The 20,352-nt window shown below is 42.8% G+C and overlaps 1 protein-coding gene across 3 annotated transcripts in view; it reads right to left on the reverse strand.

Annotated features, from left to right (window-relative positions):
• Window positions 1-4,271: 4,271 nt before the first annotated feature.
• AP3M1 (adaptor related protein complex 3 subunit mu 1) overlaps window positions 4,272-20,352 on the reverse strand; it is a 44,575-nt gene continuing 28,494 nt past the window's right edge. For 2 of the 3 annotated variants that reach the window (XM_073353150.1, XM_073353151.1), the window contains exons 2-9: window positions 17,609-17,884; window positions 16,802-16,973; window positions 13,789-13,926; window positions 10,998-11,083; window positions 10,183-10,316; window positions 9,015-9,222; window positions 7,009-7,153; window positions 4,272-5,328 (exon numbers count right to left, since the gene is read on the reverse strand). In XM_073353150.1, coding sequence (XP_073209251.1) covers window positions 5,228-5,328; window positions 7,009-7,153; window positions 9,015-9,222; window positions 10,183-10,316; window positions 10,998-11,083; window positions 13,789-13,926; window positions 16,802-16,973; window positions 17,609-17,881 — 1,257 coding nt within the window. In that variant the 5' untranslated portion in view covers window positions 17,882-17,884 and the 3' untranslated portion in view covers window positions 4,272-5,227. The remainder of the gene's footprint in view (window positions 5,329-7,008; window positions 7,154-9,014; window positions 9,223-10,182; window positions 10,317-10,997; window positions 11,084-13,788; window positions 13,927-16,801; window positions 16,974-17,608; window positions 17,885-20,352) is intronic. The other variant, XM_073353152.1, reaches the window with a different exon arrangement.

Raw genomic sequence — 20,352 nt, forward strand, 5'->3', positions numbered from 1 at the left:
GTTGCCTAGAATTTTCCTACCCTAGTTGCAGTTGACGTCTTAAACCAGAAGGTGCCCCATAGACAAGATATCATTGCCAGCATTTAGGTGGAATCAAGTGACTTGGGCACCTGAAAAGAGGTCTGTAAATCAGAGTGGCTCTGTTGAAGGGCTGGTGCTGTAAAGCTCTTTTGGTGGTGCAAGGAAAAGGTGCGTCTAGGCTTCCTATTCAAGCAGAGGGAAGGTTCAGATTGGCAGTTGGAGCAGAGTGGAGGGCAGACCCCTTTAATTTATTTTCAGTTGATTTAAAAATAATTCCTTAAATAAAAAAAATTAACACAGCTTCTGGTTTAGATAAACGCCACAGCTTCCCTCTTTGTACAGGCACTAGGTTGAATTGGAATTTAACTATGGAGCCAGTAGCAGGCGAACAAGAATGAGAGCTTCTAGGAGTGAAGAAGGAATGGCTCTCTGCCTTGGCCCTCAGATCCTAAGAATAGCAACTTCAGCTGGGAGTAGCAGCAGGAGATGGGATTTCTTTGCAAGAGAGCATAGTGGAAAAGTCTGTGCCTTTCTTTAGGAGCTGCCCTCAATCTCCAGCTGAAGCTGGTCTGATGGGAAGGAACCAAGCTCTGAACTGGAATCCACCTGCTGCCAGGAAGCAGCTAATCAATCCTCATTGACGAAAGGTCCATCCCCAGGCTGCATCCACTTGTAAGATATATCTGCTACAGTAAGTCCAGGGCAACTATTTATACTGTACCCATAATAAATGAGACATGCAAGAAGTTGACCTGCCACCTCCACTGTTGTAGCCTCTGCTGTGGGCTGGTAGCTGCCGCTGGAGAAAAGCTTGGGTGGGCTTCACTGAGACAGCCAGGCAACAGGAGTGTGTGAAGAGCAGTGTGCTAGCAGAGGGTTAGACTCGTACTGTAGTGACGATAGCCACTAAAATAATAGTGCTTTTTACTTATCGCTAAGAGCTAGGTTTGATGTAGATCATTGTTTTAGAGGCAGTCAAGGGTTTGGTTGTCCATGTAAACTTTAAGAGGGAAAAAAACATGGCTTTGAGTAAACCACCAATGCATTGACAGCAGCTAGATTTTCAACAGGACTGGAGGTCAGCTGGAATTTAAGGGATGGAAACCTGCCACTTGGTACTTACAACATAGTGTTGCACATTAAACCTATCAAACAGGCTTATTTTGTATAGTGCTCATCCATTCTGTGATATTTTTATAGGCTGGAGCAAAGACAAGGTCTGTAGGCAAAGCAGCATGCTGTACGGGCCTTTCTGTGGATCCAAGCCACGACCTGTTGAAGCACACCATGCTGTAACTTCGCCAAGTACTTTAGAGGAAATAGCACATCTTAAGTGCCCTGAAGATTTAATCTAAATCACATTCCCAAACTAATGCTCGTGAGCTATCACTGGCATGCAGAGACTGGGCTGCTGCTGGCTCTTCCTCATTGCTGTCAGAGAGAAACCAATGTTTGGAAAGGGAGAGTAAAATGAAGTGTGATTAACAGAGCCAGACAGAGGGCTTGTCTTCATGTACAGCAGCACATTTGCACCGGTGCTGCTGTAGCACTTCAGTGAAGACACTCCTCTACCGATGGGAGAGCTTCTCCTGTTTGCATAGTTAATCCACCTCCCGAGGAGGCAGCAGCTATGTTGATGGGAGAAGCTCTCCCACCCAGGTAGCTCTGCCTACACAGGAGGATTAGGTTGGTGTAACTGGGTCGCTCAGGGGTGTAGATTTTTCACAGCCCTGAGTGATGTAGTTATGATAATAGAGGTCTGTAGTGTAGCCATGGCCTTAATACACAAGGCATCTAATACTGTTCCATGTACACAATTGCTACAGCTCAGAAACAAAATGTTCTGTGCAATTGGGAATAAGTTGTCAAAAGGTCCTTAAGATGCACTAAAGCTGTGGTCCTACTTAAATAACACCTCTGCCTTCCACAAGGAGACAATATCATTTGACAGTTCAGGAAAGAATCTGGGAACTACTAATGTGAGAGAGGAACCTGGCTCTCAGTTCATATAGGGTGCTGGAGAAAAGTAGACACTTGGCAGAGGACAGCTCTAGGTACAGTATGACATGAGTCATTCCAGCATTGCCAACCTTGTTCAAAAAATTGTGAGCCATGATTGTAAACAGGTTGTATTCTCCTTTGCCAGCTGAACCTTTTGCTTTCACATCTTCCATTTTTTCTTTGCAAGAATGAGGGCTAGGAACTTTTTGAAAATGAAAGCTGAGCTTCTCACTTAGGTGAAGTCAGAATTTAGATGCTCGTTCCTATTTTTCCATCAGTCTATTGCATAGTGTAGGTTGCTCCTACTGGAATTTTTGTAGATAAATGACATCTCGTGGGAGAAAATGTGAACAGCAGTCCCTTCAGATGTAGGAGCTTTGCGTACCCTTTTCCTTCAAAATCAGGACTTTACTCTCATAACAGTGCTGAATATGTTCAGTGTTTGAAACTGGACACTATACTCCAGTTTAGGAAAGCAGATCTGGGTATCTGGCCCCTATGAATCTTGCCCATATGCTCAGGGTTTAGCTGATCACCATATTTGGGGTCGGGAAGGAATTTTCCTCCAGGGCAGATTGGAAGAGGCCCTGGCAGTTTTTCGTCTTCCTCTGTAGCATGGGGCACAGGTCTGCTCCTTGAAGTCTTTAAACCATGATTTGAGGACTTCAGACATAAGTGGGAGGTTTTTCGCAGGAGTGGGTAGATGAGATTCTGTGGCCTGCATTGTGCAGGAGGTCGGACTAGATGATCATAATGGGCCCTTCTGACCTTAGTATCTATGAACTCTGTGTGGCTCATTGCATGACTTTGTGTAAGACACTGAAGTACACTGTCTAGGGTAGCTTTGGATTCATTTTTACTTCTAATTCCATGGAACTACCAGTTTTAAATGAAGCTGCTGCAGCATTTCCAGGCTGCTGCACTGGAGCGATACAGAGTGTGGTGAGGAGAGCCTGTCACAGAACGTACGAGGCCTTGGGTGTAACTAGTGTCTCTCCTATTTTTAAGCTTGTTAAATCTGCTGTTAACTTTAAAGCCCTCAGTAGGATGTTAGTATAACCTGCACTGCGGATGGATTGGATACAGTCATGCAAACAGTTTTCCTTGGGGAATTGAGGGTAGCAGTTACATTTTAACTGGATATTCAAAGATTGTAATGTTCTATAATTTTGAAATTCTAGCTGTCCATTGCTTGTACTTGTGAGATCAAAGATTTACAGCACATTTCTTACAGAATGATCGTTTTTTCTAGAGCACTTGAAAATCACTATGCACTTCCAGTGGCCCTTAAGGGAAAATTCTTGTTACCCATAACACCTGACTGAGGAATTATGGGCTGAATTGAAGTTTTTCGTTGCTCAAGGTAACAGAGAGGCGTTACTCTGCTATATAATCAACTAACTCCCGTCCAATGAGAACACATGCAAATATTTAATTCCTCATTGGTTGAAAAGTAGTAATTATTCGGTCTCTCTCAGAATGTTGATTGCGACATTGATTGTACCTAGAAGATGATCAGTGTTCCAAATATAAGCGTGGATACCAAAAGTTACGCTTCATCCTAAATAAAATTAGCCAGATTTTCAGACAAGCTGAACACCTACAACTTGCACTAATGTCAATGGAAGCTGGAGTTGCTCAGTCAGGCTTTTTTTTTTTTGTTAAGTGCTTAAATAAGAATTAAGAAAGCTAGTTTTACTATCCAGGTTTGAAAGTTTAGGCTGCGGACCTTTGCTTTGGTTAATCTTTTCCTCTCAGGTCAGGTCTTAATACCTACTTACCCCTGTTACAGGTAAATAGGCACAAGTCCAGCAGCAAAGTCAGTGGCAAAGTAGGGACACTAACTGCAGTGTCCCGATTCCTTGCTCCTCCTAACAATGAGGCAATGTTGGACCTCAGTCTATTTCATGGCACATTCATTTAACTGGCAGTCCAGACAATGCCAATGCCTAATAAGTGGTTTTGTTCTCAGCTTTAGAGAAGACCCAGTGGTTAGTGTTAGGAAGGTGATTGACAGTTATACATTTCAATATTTTTTAAGCAGCAAAGCTAAATGAAGTGAATGGCTTATCACCTCCATGTCCTGTTAGTGATGGTACTTATTCCTTCACACTGGAGAGGTGAGCAAGTTGGTAAGGGTAGCTGTAACTGGTGGTTGCTTTGTTTGTATAAGAAAGTTTCATGTGCTGTTTGCCAGAGCAGGAGATATGCAGGTCATAAGCAAAAATACATTTTTACAAGCGGAGATATTTGCAGCAAAGTTCCCTTTTATTTTAATTAATTACAATAAAGCATACAATTTTTACGTACATTTTACATTTTCTACTGTGCTACCTAAAAGCTACACTCCAATGTACACATGGCACACAAGTCTGGAGGCATTTGCTTCGAAGAGGAAGTGCCTCTAAATCAAAGCTGAGGCTTTACATAAAAATAGATTTTCCTTTAACTGTATTTCTAAAAAAATACAAAGTAAGGTGAGAAGTGGAAAGAAAGTGGAGTACTGAAGCAACAATCACTCCCAGGTTTGGATGCAGAAGGTTATTTTATCAGCTCATCTGTTGGTGGCACAAATGAAAGCCGAGTAAGGCAAACACTTCCTAAGGCAGTATCTTGTAAACATGAGCAAAAGATTTTTCTGTTCATCAGAAAGGGTCTCAAGGCATGTGACAAATCTGACATGTCCCATGCTCACCTGGAAGCCGACCCATTCTTTCTGCTGCATTCTAGTTCTGAAGAGATATCATGCTGCACTGTGAAATGTTAACTCATGGCAGGCTCTGAGAAGGGGTAGTATTCTCTCACCCTGCAGCAGTAAGACCTGCCATCACAAGAGGGTCCTGCTGGGTTGCATGGCCTTTGCCAGTGTGCTTCACCACCTGCAATTCTGGCATTGGTATCTTATTTGACTGTGTGTTAGCGGCATTCTGTGAATCCTCAAACAATCCTTGTTCAAAAGAATTTATTAAAAGTGTGAAATTATGTTAGAAAAAAAATCAACCTAGTTTAAAGCCATGTTTATAAAAAACAGACTATACTTTCATTTGAATTGCTGCTGTGAACAGAAATGCTTTGATCCCAAATTAATTAGTGTGCATTATTACTCAATTGGCACCTCATAGCAACATATGTCATGAAGTGGTCGCAGTTTCCAAATCTGAAGGAAAAAAATAGTACTACTTGCTCTGGCAAATAGAGCATCTTCTCATGTCCGGACTTGGAATTTTCCTGCTTTTGTGATGTACTTGACACCTTTAAAAGGCTTGTATTTCTCTCCAAACATGTCAAGGCGATTTACTTTCAATCCTACACAAAGGGGAACATGAAGAGCAAGAGTTTACATTTTCACACTCGCCTCCCCTTGAAGTCTGGATAATCTGCTTTGGAAATGATGTGAGCAGAGGAGTTTAGTTCTTCCATCTAGCAAGCACTACTGTTCAGTTTGAATTGGTTTCTCTTCTAACCTTTCTTTCTCAGTTGATTTTTATGCCAGAAGGGATGACTGTAATCCTCCTCTAGGCTACGGCTTCTTAACCTGGCAGTGCGGCCACCCCATCTCTCCTATATTGCTAAGTGAGAGAGAGAGATCCTGGTACACAGACCCATTCTGACCTGTTGCATAGCACATTCTGTACAATAGCTACACCTAATAATTCCACCTCTCAGCTAAATAGGCCACTGGACTATAGCAGAGCTTTTACAAAGACATCCACTCTTGCTTTAAAAGTTTTCAACCGATGGAAAACTACAGCAGCCCTTGGTCAATGCCAGCAATGGTTAGTTACCTTCACAGTTATAAGTTTGCACTTATTTCCAAGCTGAAGTTAATCACACCTTTTTGAAAGTCTTTCCTTAGAACTGAGGCCATTAATCCGGATTTGTTCAAGTCTCTAGTTATTCACATAAGCACTATACAGCATGCGGTCATTAGCAAACGCACGTTAGCACAGGTTCAAGAGATGGAAAAAAACTCAAAATAGAGAGGGAACGTGTATGTCTCAAAAGGGCTTTGGCTGGCAACACAAATTTCAGCCGTTCAGTAAGCTTCGAGGTCAGCACTGTGGAGTCTAGAAAGTCCTCCGGATAGGCCAATGCAAGTTGAGCAGCGTTTCAGTAGGTGAGTGGCCTCCGCAACTGCACTGCAGCTCCAGAGGCTGTGCCTGAGTTGCCAGGTTTGATCATTTGCTATACACCTGACCACCACAGCATTCTGGAACCTCCCCAGGGAGAAGGTGCTTACACTACCACTGTCTTCTGCCCTTGCTAACCCACTGCCCTCACTGATCCTCATTCTCACCTCATTAGGTTGTAAGTAATGTTTTCTGCAAGTGTATAATCAAATATATAGAATACGCCTGAGTTAAGGTTGAGGCCCTGTTCCTGCAAACACTTGCTTATGGGAGTAACTTTACACAAATCCAATTGGTTTCACATACTTTGTTTGTAGGACTGGGGCCTGCAGGCTTAATTTTTCACCTCCATGGTTGTATTAACCCTGTAGCCTTCATGCTCTGAAACTAGGGGAGTTACTCTGAAGCTGATGGAGGCAGTTAAGAACTTTCAATGATTACCAGAGTTAGGAGGAGGAATAATTTCCCAAAATAAAATGGTCACTGATAATCAGGATGGGTTTTTTCTGTGCTAGGCCCACAGAAGTCAAAGACCTAAGGAAAACCATACTGCCGCACACTAAACTCTTCCTCGCCCTGCACCAGAGAAGTTCATGTATGTTCCAGGCAGAAGCCTGTGAAATGCCCACTATTTTGCCTTGGAAAGGCCATGAGAAATGATCCAAATCATCAAGATTTCACACTCTTCTACTTGCAAGATGAAACTGTTAGTGTTTCAAGGTAACTTCATCTGTTTGAATGAACTCTGCTTTGTGTTCTGCAGATTCACTGGGTCAGCAGCTCCAATTCAATGCTAGGAGACCCCTATTCCTACCTCCTCCAATCGTATTAGTTCTGATTAGTGCAGCTATCTCACCTGAAATAGCTAGTTGTTGTATCTTAAACTGAACATTTAGGCTGGGATTCTCCTCTGGCTTGGGGGCTCCAGATTGTAGATTCACTATGCCCTTAAGATTTGGTAGCTTTTGAGGGGTAATTTTGCCAATGTCCCAAGTTAACACCTAAAAAAAAAAAAGTAGTGAGTGAATTTTAGCAAATACTTTGTAAAGTTAATATCTAGCTGCTAGTTTGTGGGTTGGGCAGGGAAGCTAGTCTGTAGAAAAATATCTGGCAGCTTGACACCAGGTCTGGGCAGGACCCTTGCCTGGATTAAATCCAAAGTGAATCTGCCTTCCTGCTGCCAGATAAGAGCAATGACCAGGGGTCAGGAACCCTTAATGGGACCCATTTCCTTAGCAATGGTGCCTGATAAATAACTCAGATAAGTCAACAGGGCACGAGAGATAGGAGGGGAAGCAGCATAAAGCTAGCAGGTACCCAGGTAGGAGAGAATTGGAGGGGGTGGAGAGAAGGAAGAGGAGGGATTTGCAGTTAGAAGACCATCTGCATCACCAGGGCTTTATAGGTTCAATTGTTTCACATGACTGTTACTCTTTTAGAAGGAAAGATTAGTACAAAAGCCCTCATTTGGCCCTTCTCTCCAGTCCATTAAAGCTTTTAATGTACCAAAATTAACAGGACAAACCATACTGGCAAAAGGCATCAGACACAAGTCAGCAGAGCTGTAGGAACAGGGTTTTGCGACTGCAGCCTGATCATACATTGAACTCAACAGGAGGTAGGAATGGACACAATGTGTGCTTGCCTGGCTCTACAGGGGCAGATCAAATGTCCTGTGGTGCATGATAGGCCAGCAGACTATTAAGGTAAATCAAGTTTTGGTTCCAAGCCATACACAGTCCTTTGGACACAATTTCATGTATCTCTGTACTAATACACAACAAGGTGTTACAGTAAGGGGAAGACAGCAAAATTTTCTGTCTTCTTCCCTACTTTTTATTTTGTCTCTTCCCAAATGAGTTTTCCTGAACGAGGGTAGAAAGGGACACTGATCATTTGCATGATTTTACCAACTTGAGAAGAACCAGAAGCTGGATGTGTAAGTAGGTTTTACTTGTGTTTTGGGGCTATTTGCTCCTTCGCCCACCTTCCCTTTCCCCTGGGGAAAGTTCTAGTATGTTTTTTCTGCCTTGGGGTCTCTTCACTTTGATTCGGTAGTTTATTTTCATTTTTAATCAGTCTGTTTCTTTGGGGAACTGTTGCTTCTTGCTCAAAGCAAGAGCTAACTGGCAACTTTCTGAGCTTACTGCTGCCCCAGGAAGTGACATGAAACATACAGTAGTGGGCCTTGGCCCAAACCCCATCCTACTACAATTGCTCTTAAGCTTCAAAGAAAACTTTGAGTTCTGGGTGTCAACCCCCATGTGCAAGAGTCATAAGTTTGAATATATCATTCCAACATAGTTCTGAGAAGCAAAATTATAGGTCAACTGTTTTCCATTACACTCCCTGTTTGTTTACAAAGGTTTTTCGGGTGGCATGAGAGCAACAGTAAACATACCCAAATCCACCCCCTCGTCTGCTACTTGCTGACCATTTTGCCTGTTGCAGCTAATGCCTGCCTGGTACTTGCTGTCTTGAGTTTAAAGTTCTGTTGCAGCAGTTACAAGTAAATGTCTTCTCACAGACGTTGGGGGAAGGGCAGGCACCACCAGTGAAACTGACACAAAGTGCGAACATGCATTAAACGAACTGGAAGTGTGTGGTTCTGTGGTCCCTTTTAGAATTATGGTAACACAGATACAAACTGTGGTTTCAAAGAGGACTGTGGCCCTTAAAAATTTACCAGAAAACATAATGAAACCAGAAGTTTTTTAGATCATCATAAAACTATACTGAATGGTTAAGTTTGTATTTTTGCTAGGGTACGTAAAGCACTCTAGAGTATGAAGCTCTCTCTTGATTTCTTTAATTTTGTCTGCATTGAATTTAAAGACAGAAATAAAACAGCTCAAGACTTACTTTAAGGACGGGATCAAATGTATAGCTGCCTTGCGTGGAAGTAAGGTTCATGTTTAGTACAGCTTTTGGCATATGAACCGTCACAATGACTCCTTCCACTGTCTTCCCCATATTCTGTTTAGGTCCAATTGTAACATCAAATCTCCCTGAAGAGCTGTTCTCCTTAAAACTGATTATGTGTTTCACATACACAGGAATTGCTACCAAGCTGAAGACAGAAACTGGGAATTAAAAGACTACTTCAGATGCATTAGGGCAAATAAAAGTACAGTTTGCAGAGGATTCTTATATCTATCATGGTGTTGGTAGGATAAATCAAAACCAATTTCTCTTGAAAGCAGAAAGTAATACTCTACTAAAAAAGATCCAAGGGTGGGGGGGGGGGGGAGAATCAAAGTCCTTAAGTTAGTGGTTTGTAATGCAATAGCAAGTTCTAGTGGTGGTGAACCGTTTTACAACAATCATACAAAAAGGTACTTACAGGCAATCTGACTGGACACATTCTCACTTTTGCCTACATTAAAATGAAACCAAGCTTGAAGATAATTGCAGTTTAGTGGAGGTTTGTTTAAAGCCAGTGAAGATCAATGTACTACAGAGAGATAGCGTCTTAATTACAGAGCAGTTTCTAGCAATGGAAACATCAGGAGTTAAATCTTCCGTTACAAGCTAGTGATCTGCCCAGTTGAACAATCACAGCTGAGATGATATCAGCATCTCTGCCAAGAAGGGTTTATTTATGTTAGAAAAACTGTGACAGAGCATCAGATTAAATAAATCTCAGACAGCTACCCATGAACATGCATTTAGCAATAATGAGAATTCTAGTCATTAAATCATAAATCAGAGCAAATTGAGATGTTCATGAGATTATTCCAGGGCTTGTTTAGAGGGTGCATTAGCCCACAAGTGGGGTGTGGATTCCAGTGTGCACTACCATGGTGTGCACTAAATGGCCCATGTGGCACCTGCTGGTGTGTACTAAAAGCTCCCTAGGGAACATTAATAAATCCTGTTTGAAACTTTTAGTGCATGCCAGCAGGGTCCACACAGGCAATTGAGTGCACAACATCCTAGTCGGCACTAGAATTTGCTCCCCTCTTGCATGGGCTAACGCACTGTGCGGACAAGTCCTAAGTGAAGGCTGGATAGCGAACACAAAACTTACTTTTGGGAGCTCACACGGTAGGATATCAGTCTGAAGTTGCCGTCTGGAGGAATAAATGAGAGCACTCTTTCAGACTCCCAACGCTTGAACCGAATACAGGGATGGAAACTGACATCATCCAGAAGCCTTGGGTTCTACAGGAAGCAAGACAGATGTAAGCTTCTCCCACATCTGGTGAAGGTTTGATATCAGTTGGCTCATTCCTTCCTTCCCATTCCAGCCTCCTAGCTTTGCTGCTGCAGAGAGGTGTTAGACCAGAGATGGGCAAACTATGGCCATGGGGAACCTCCTGCCCAGCTCCTGAACTCCTGGCCCGTGAGGCTCACCCCCCGCCCCTCCCCTGCTGTTCCCCCGCAGCCTCAGCTCACTGCACCGCCGGTGCCATGCTCTAGGCAGTGAGGCTGCGAGCTCTTCCAGGCAGCGCAGCTGCAGAGCCGGCCTGACCTGGTGCTCTGTGGTGCGCAGTGGCGTGATTGGCTCCAACCGGGTGGTACGGCTGCCTGTCCTGGTGCTCTGGGCGGCGCAGCTGTAGCGTCGCCAGCCACCGGTGCTCCAGGCAGCGTGGTAAGGGGGTAGGGTGGGTTGGATAGAGGGCAGGGGAGTTCAGGGTGGTGGTCAGAGGGCGGGGATGTGTATAGGGATCGGGGTGGTCAGAGGGCAGTGAGTTTAAATGGGGCAGGGGTCTTGGGGGGGGGTGAAGTCAGGAAGGAGGGTGGCGGTGGGGGGCAGCCAGGGAGAAGGGGGGGTTCTAACTCTGCTAGAAATACAACACAAAACAGTTACATTTAGATGGCCAATTGCACTGCTAGGTTTACCATGAATGAAAGAGAAAGATCAGGCATTCCTGACAACTTAATGCAGGAATCAATGACACCTTGAATTTCTGCAAAGACTGTGGAACCTGGAAAAGTAGTGTGAGAGAGAGATGATTTAGTATACTGTGGTCAGCTTACCAAATATAACAGGAGGTGCACTAAAGAGGACATAAATGCATCATATACAATGGTGCAGATATCACTAGGTTTAGCACCCAGCTATGCAAACAAAGTATCATTCTTGTTACATGTGTCACAGAAGGCTTGCTGGGGTATATCAGCTGCAGCAAACAATTGTTCAGGTCCCACCCCAGTTGATTATTGCTTATCACACAGGATTTGCTACATTGAACATTGCTGTGTCTAAACAGGCATCCTGTCCGTAGCAGTGGTCAATATGTGTTTGAGAATGTTGTGACAATCTATAACCCTATGTTCACCTCTTTTACAAGACTGATAAATTCTGTCTGAAGCATGCCTTCTGAGGTATCATTTGACAACTCATAATTTGCTGATCATAACTGTCCTGGTAAAATGTGTGGCAACACTGTATGTAAAGTTATAAGATTTTACTGTATGATATTACTAAAAGCAGTCACAAACCAGTTCCTCAGTGACAAAAGGCAAACTGATGCCTCAGCCAGATGTCAACAAAATTAAATAGACCATCACCTGGTTAATTGGCCATTTTTGGGCAGGAAAAAGGGTGTGAGCAAGAAATTTACATCTTGGTAAAGAAACAGCTGGAGGTTCCTGTCCCCATAGACTGTCTCCTGAACCCTAGCTGGAGAGGATTCTCAAAGAAAAGGGTAAGTATAAAGAATGGGGAACAGATGCCATGGGCAGAAAGAAAGGGAGAAATGATTTGGGGCAATACCACTACCTGAAGAACAAAGAAACAGCTTTGGATTTAGGGAGGAATCCTGTATGAAAGAAATTCAGGCACCAGTCTGATAGAACATGCGAGAAACTTTTTGCTTTGAATTCACTTAGCTTGCTAAAGTTAGATATTAGTTGTGTTCTTACTTTTTATTTTTTTGTAATCAATTCTGGACTTGTATGCCTCATTACTTGTAATCACTTACAAACTATCTTTCTGTAGCTAATAAACTTGTTTTATCTAAACCAGTGTGTTTGGATTGAAGTGTTTGGGAAACTCCATTGGGGATAACAGGATTTGTGAATATCAAAGTCTATAAATAAAAATGATGGACTTTAGATGAGCTTGTATCATCCAGGAGAGGGCTGGCTAGTACAAGATACACATTTCTGGGGAAAGTCTGTGACTGGGAATTAGCTGGTAATTCAAGAGCGGTTGGCTGTAGCACTCAGACAGTATAACTGGGAGTGATTTATTGGCTGGAAGCTGTGTATGAGGAGACCAAGAGTGGTAGCTCTCATAGCGAAACACTGTAAAAGGCGCCAGAGGCTGGAGAATTGATGGGATCAGCTGTTCAACAGTCGAAATTGTACCCATGGTAATGTCACATATGAAAGCTTCTCCCCCCACCATTCTACTCCTAATAAGTTGTGCAGTGTTGTATATGGAGGCTGAAGCAAGACAAAAAAACATGTGATATGCACAGGTGATCAGCTCTTGTCAGGAAACACTTGCCTGGATTATCCTTGGCTTTCATAGATTGCCATGTTGTGGGTTACTCTCACTGTTTAGTGAAATAAGTCTCTTACATCTGTCATGTCTTGACAGACAAGGCAAGACCATGAGATTTCTTATCTAGCAAGCAACTGCTTCCTTAAATGCCCCACGGGAACAAAAAGGTCTTGAGTCTTTAATGGAATGCTGGGCTTATGTAGCCATAAAACAGAAGAATTAATTGGGGGGTGGCAATGCAGAAGCTACTGTTCACTCATTTTGAAAGGGGCCAGAAGAGAGGCAACTTAGGCTAATATTTACATTAGTGACGTGCCTGAAGAGGAAGAGATACCATTTCAAATGGACATGATTTGAGAGTCTCTGTGTAAAATGAGGCAACGTCCTATGCTATGGAAGGATCCTCATCAGCTGCAGACATTCTAATGAAGTCTAGGAGTCTCTCAAGAAAGTCAGATCCTTTGAGGAACTCAATGTGAACTGCTCAGTACTAGTGAAACGACATAGGATTCAAATAGTCTCAGACTTTGCTGGAAGAGGGAGCCATAATGGAAGTACAGATGGCAGTTTTGTGATACCATTACTAACTGGGTATACCTATTATATTTTTTGGATGGCATTGAGCAAATTAGGTGCAATCCATATTATGTATCAAGGTATTCTGACTGTCATGCCCCCGCATTCAATATTTCAGCCTTCATCCTGCCTGGCTACTTGGAAAAGAACATTCTCTCAATGTTACACAGAGGCAGATAATGGGGAAGCTGGAGAGTGACAACTTTTGTCCTGCTCATACGGTGAGGAGCCTTGAACACAAGGATGAGTTGTTAGCATAAAAGAATAGTGGACATAAAGATCACAGACCAGCTAAAGCTTTGGCCTTAAAGAAATATTTTCCCTTTAATAACTGTAAGAAAGTACCAATAGATAAACCATAATTATCTAGATGCAGATACTTCTTGCAAATCAAAAGCTTGCCGAGTAAGTGGCCCAGGCCATATTGCTATTATGAGATTAAAGAAATAGGTTTGTGCATGGTATTTCAAACTGGCAACATAACTTATTTGTTATGTATAAGGCAGCCAGTTAGACTGCTTGAATTCTCTCTAAACAGCACGAGCTAAACAGAATGTTGAAATGTCCTTTGACAAGCACATCTACGTTGACAAGACATCTTACCTGATTTGTCTATAATTGCATCTATTTCTTCAATTACATCAAAATAGGCTTCGTTGTTTGTGTACTTTACCACTGCTCTGCGCCAAGGAATGTTGGACAGCTGTCCAGTGGGAAGTGTTTCACCCATATTGCTACTGCCTGGGAAATGCAGACAATTCAAACAAGCAATCCGTTAGAAGGTTTCTTCCAGATCCCACAGTTATGCACCAGAATAAGACAAACCCAGGAACCACAAATTATAAATATGAGGATTTCCTTAATTGGATGATCCAGAGTCACATTTTCTGAAAGAGTCCTTTCTGACAGTGCTCTACCCTGCATTCTTTGCACCTCTAAATATTTGACCTGAGTCAGCAGGAGCTTTTAGGGTGCTAACAACAATGCAAGATTAGTGATTTAGGAGCCAAAGTCGCTTAAGGCACATTTGAATATTTTACCCTCTTGTAGTCAAAATTTGGATAGAAAAATGGTTCTTAACCTTAAAGGTAAATATAGAATAATAGAAGTATAGGACTGTAAGGGACATAGAGAGGTCATCGAGTCCAGTCCCCTGCACTCGAGGCAGGACTAAGTAATAACTAGACCATTTCTGACAGGTGTTTGTCTAACCAGTTCTTAAAAACCTCCAAAGACTGAGATTCCACAACTTCCCTAGGCAATTTGTTCCAGTGCTAACAGTCAGGATAGTTTAGGAAGTTTTTTCCTAAAGTCCAACGTAAACCTCCCTTGCTGCATTTTAAGTCCATTGCTTCTTGTCCTATCCTCAGAGGTTAAGGAAAACAATTTTTCACCCTCCTCCGTGTAACAATCTTCTGTGTACTTAAACTATTATGTCCCTTGTCAATCTTCTCTTCTCCAGACTAAACTCAGTTCATTCAATCTTTCCCTCACTGGTCGTGTTTTCTAGACCTTTAATAATTTTTGTTGCTCTTCTCTGGACTTCGTTAAATTTGTTCACATCTTTCCTAAAACATGGCACCCAGAACTAGGCAACAATACTCCAGCTAAGGCCTAATCAGTATGGAATAGAGCAGAAGAATTACTTCTCGTGTCTTGCTTACAACACTCCTGCTAATACATCCCAGAATGATGTTTGCTTTTTTTGCAATAGTGGTAACAGTATTGACTCATATTTACCTTATGATCCACTAACCCCCAGATCGCTTTCCACAGTACATCCTCCTAGGTAGTCATTTCTCATTTTGTATGTGTGTAACTCAGAGGTTGGCAACCTATGGCACGCATGCCAATTTTTAATGGCATGCTGCTGTCTGTCGGACCTGGGCAGACAGCAGCGTGCCATTAAAAATCCTGCCCGGCCCACCCTTTTCCACCCCCCCGCCCCCGCTCTCTCCTTGCAGGGCAGACAAGCTTCCCCCTCCCCCAGCCTCTTCCCCCAGCATGCTGGGTTCCTGCCCCTCCTTCTCTCCCTCCTTGTGGCCGATCAGCTGATGGCCCTTGCTACAGGGACCTTGGGGAAGAGGGTGGAATCAGGGCATATCCCCTCCAGTCCCCTGCCGTGAGCCGCTCAGGGCAGGGAGCTGGGAGCACCCCCACAACCCCAGCCCACACCCCCAGCCCTCTGCCCTGATCTCTGCACCCCCCTCACACATACCCAGCCTTCTGCCCTGACCCCTGCATCCCCCTCACACACACCCAGCCCCGTGCCCTGACCCCTGCACCCCCCTCACACCCCAGCCCTGTGCCCTGACCTCTCCACCCCCCACAACCCCAGCCCTGACTCTGGCACCCCCCACACATATCCAGCCCTCTCAGCCCCCTGCCCTGACTCCTGCACCCTCCTCACGCCCCCTGCCCTGACTCCTCCACGCCCCTTACATACCCCCCCCCCACACTCCATGCCCTGACTCTTGCACCCCTCAAATCCCCACTCCCACCCTGAGCACTGAACGGGAGCTCCTGCACCCTCCCCCCCCCCCACATTCCCACCTGCACCCCTCGCACCAAATGGGAGCTGCCCAGGTAACCGTTCCACACCCAAACCTCCTGCCCCAAACCTGAGCCCCCTCCCTCATTCTAGCTCCTGGCCAGACCCTGCACCCCAACCCCCAGCCTGCTTCACCCCCAGCCCTGTTCTCAGCACACTCCCACCCTCATCTCAGTGCAGAGAGAGAGAGAATGGCTAGAACCAGGGAGAAGGCAGATACCCACTCTACGTGGGCAGGCTGGGATCCCAGACTGGCAGCGGGCTGAGCGGGGCCGACAGCCGGGACCCTGGCTGGCAGGAGCTGGCGGACGGAACCCCAGACTGACAGCAGGCTGAGCCACTCAGCCCACTGCCAGTCTGGGGTCCTGGCCACCGGCCCCGCTCAGCCCACTGCCGGTCTGGGGTTCTGGCTGCCTGCCCCTTGCCAGCCGGGGTCCTGACTGCAGGCCCCGCTCAGCCCGCTGCCGGCTTAGGTGAGCGGAACCCCAGGCCGGCGGCGTAAGATGAGCATTTTAATTTAATTTTAAATGAAGCTTCTTAAACATTTTGAAAACCTTCTTTACATTCGACAATAGTTTAGTTATAGAAAATATAGACTTAGAGAGACCTTCTAAAAAACATTAAAATGTATTATTGGCATGCGAAACCTTAAAGTGAATAAATGAAGACTCGGCACACCACTTCTAAAAGGTTGCCGACCCCTGGTGTAACTGATTGTTCCTTCCTAAATGGAGTATTTTGCATTTGTCCTTATTGAATTTATCCTGTTTACTTCAGACCATTTCTCCAGTTTTTGTCCCGATCATTTTGAATTTTAATCCTATTCTCCAAAACACTTGCAGCCCCTCCCAGCTTGGTATCATCCACAAAGTGTAAGTATATTTTCGATATCATTATCTAAATCATTGATGAAGATATTGAACTGAACTGAACCTAGGAGCAATCCCTGTGGGACCCCACTCGACATGCCCTTCCAGCTTGACTGTGAACCATTGATATTCCCAGAGAGTAGTTAGTTAATTTTATTTAAAAAATTTCAAAGCTAGCTGGCTGTTTTAATCATACCTGTGATGGAATTGACAACAGAGCGCAGAATCGTGGGAGGTTTAATCAACTCTTTTAAGATATTTGATTCCGTTGCCAATGGAAAGCCATTGTCTAACATTTCTTCTAGAAGCTCATACACAATAACCACATTGTCCTTAATTGCAGTCTCAGAGCACTCTCCAAAATAATCCTAAACAAATCAGAGATTACAAAGGGAAAGGATTTTTATTCATAATAAAAACACTTTAAAGTTTATTTTGCTTATAAAACAAACTAATAATAATGCTAGCAAGGGCATTTCTGGACATGTCTTGAATCATAGGACTATTATAGAGTCCAGTGCAAATATGGGTACAGTCTCTGGTTATTGTTCAGTTTTCAGTTCAAGGAATATTCTGAATACACCACCATGTAGGTTCTTCAGTGCTATTCATTGCACCTGTCAAATAGCTTTATGCTGCAACATGGTAAACTGTATTACAAAAATTACAATTGTAACTGGCAGTTTTATTACACCAGATGCATCAGTATAACAAGAATACACAATCTTATCAAAAGGTTGAAGCTTTTGTAAGTCAGTATTTGTTTTGTTTGAAGTGTAAGTTTGCTTCAAGTGAATATCCACAAGTAAAGAAACAAAGCAAACCTTTTGTGACTTTGTGCTTTATTAAGCAAAACTGTGCTTAAAAAAAAAAATCACAGATCACAAGGGGAATCAGATTATTGACAGGGAGGGGTTTGCTACTATTTTTCCCCCCCCAACTTGTGCAAGAGACACACACACTTGGCTAAACTGAAAATTCAAAGAATTTATCAGCGACAGACCTGGAATGTATCTGCTACTCGGTGCAGGAATTCAATTACAAAGAGCGGTGGCACTTCTGTCTGTATGACAGACACAAAGAAGATTTTTTCCCGGTAGATGCTGATGAGGTAGTGGTGGGGCGTTGAGATGACAGGAGGCACATTCTCAACATCGGCTGCTTTCTCCTGAGCTTCAAAGAAATAATCACACACAGATTGGCTCACAACGCTCTTCCAGTGCTTCTCCAAGAATATATCACCAGAACAGTTTATAAGAAACAGACTGTGGATCATTTTCTGTTGGAGACACATTCACACATGTTATACAGATGGAAGTGATTTGAAGATTGACATTACCTCTCCTCCCACCTTCCCTTCACTTGGGTGTGTTGGGTACCAACATGCACTGTGAATTTTTTTTTTTTTTTTTAAAGTTACTGCATCATATTTTGCATTACTGCAGTATTTGCTGCAATTCCTCTACTTAATAAAAGAAAATACCCACAAGGACAGTAAGCTGTCACTGTGGTAAGTACTTAGAATTTTTTTTTAATTCAAGGCACCCACACTTTAAGAATAGCTAAGTAAGTTCAAAGTATTAAAGCTACAGTATTTACTCTGTCCAGCTGCACACACTGTCAACTGATAAAAACATAAAACTGCACTTAAACATGCAGTTAAGTTCAAACTTCAGAAAGTCAAAACAAAGCATCATAGAAATGTAAGACTGGAAAGGTCCTTGATAAGCTTTTCCTAATCTCTAAACTAGATCTCCCTTGCTGCAATTTAATCCCTTTACTTCTTGTCCTGTCCTCAGTGGCTAAGGAGAACAGTTTATCTCCCCCCTCCCTCTTCTCCAGATTAAACAAACCCATTTTCCCCCAGTATTTCCTGGTAGGTCAGGTTTTCTTAGCATTTAATCATTTTTTGTTGATCTCCAATTTGTCCACATCTTTCCCAAAGTATGGTGGTCAGAACTGGACACAATACGCCAGTTGAGGCCTTATCAGTGCTCAGTAGGTGGAAGAATTACTTCTTGCGTCTTGTTTACAACATAACCCTTGGTTCTTCTGTATTGAGTTTTACAAGGGTACTCCGTTGCGAAAAACCAACATAGTTAATCTGTATTAGTTTCTAGGGCATTGGGGATGGAGAGAACAGCAGCTTCATATATCCAGGAAAAACCACTGAAAAGAAGTATTTTCATTAATCTGGGTGGTCTGTCCAAGATGTGAAATGGCACATCTTATTCCTCTTATTCCTTAAGAAACACAACTCAGCCACAAAAATATTTACATAGACCTGAAACCTCCAGGTTTAATGACTCACCCACAAAGTTGCCCCTCCCTTCCCGTCCTCCCCAACATACCCTATGCTTGAGACTTGTCAGACTACTGGGAAAAGTGTTTAGTTCCAGACACTTTCTGCTGTTCTCAAAACTCAAGCGTCCTCTCACTTCGTTGAGTTTCCAAGTCACTTGCAATGCTCTAACATGGCTTTTAGGTATTGACCAAAAAATGAAAGCAAAATAGGTTCATCCATCAAACTGGTCAGAAAAGATATACAGTAGTTTTCTAAAGTAAAAGCTGCAATACTAGAAAGCGCAAACACTTGAACATTGACTTGTTTGGCCTTTTTTTTTTTAAAAAAAAAGATATGCTTGCATCTGCACAGCACTGAGGGTTTCTGCATGCCATGGTTTCTTTATGGCAGAAGAGCTGTCTTCTCAACAGCCCCCCCCAACAGAACAAAAAACACAAAACACAAGATGTTGTGGCATGTATAGACACTCCTGTACTGAAATACAGTTTGAAGAGATCTGTTAAACAGCCACTTTTTTATTTTAGAGAGAGACAAGGTTACTGTTCTGTAAGATTTATTTTATTGAGTAAGATAATTGAGTAAAAGTTGACTGATGTTTCCATCGGAGAGGGGAGTGGGGATAGGGGTGCAAGGGAAGTCAGCACAAAACCCCTCAACCTTGTAGCCAACACATTGGTCTCGTCTTCACTAGGATTTTACTTCGACTTAGCTAACTGAAGTTAAAAACATCTTTTTTCCTAGTGAAGATGCAAAGAGCAGCAGAAAAACCGGCCACATGTTGTGGCCCTTATACAGGCTAAGAGTCCCATTGACCCAAGATGGAACTTTAGAAGAGGATACTTAGTAATCATTTATGGTACATAGCTGCAGGAGGAGAAGACGACATTGAAGCTAGAAATTAACAGGGTGGATAAAAATGGATTTAAAAAAAACATCTAATTTTTGTAATTTAAATTGGATTTTGATTATTATTTTTAAGTTTTTTTCTTTAAAAATAAACCTCTTTAAAATGAAATCTGACTATCCCATAATATATGTTAAATTTATAATCCCCTAAACATTTAAAATGAAATAATGCGCTGAATCTTGAGCCTCTATCAAAAACATTTTATTTCTAACTATTTTCCCCCGATTCTAACTTTTGAGGTCAAGCTGTATATATGGCACAACAGGTCAGCCTACGTAACTTAAACTGTTTCATCTTCAAGATATTTAGATGAGTAGGAACTTAAACTCCAGTCAATTAGCCATATGAATTTTTTTTCCCCAGGTAACCTGAAATAATCAATTTAATTCAGTGACTACAGTTAATCCATCTGTTTAATAAATCAATTAGCTGTAAATGTGAAAAATGTTTTGATAAGAGAAGTTTATGTATGCAAAACATTTAAGGTTGTTTTGTTAAATAAAAATAAATTGTATATGCTGTGTGTGTAAATAAA

The sequence above is a fragment of the Lepidochelys kempii genome, chromosome 7, assembly GCF_965140265.1.
Source record: "Lepidochelys kempii isolate rLepKem1 chromosome 7, rLepKem1.hap2, whole genome shotgun sequence".
Classification (NCBI taxonomy): Eukaryota; Metazoa; Chordata; order Testudines; family Cheloniidae; genus Lepidochelys; species Lepidochelys kempii.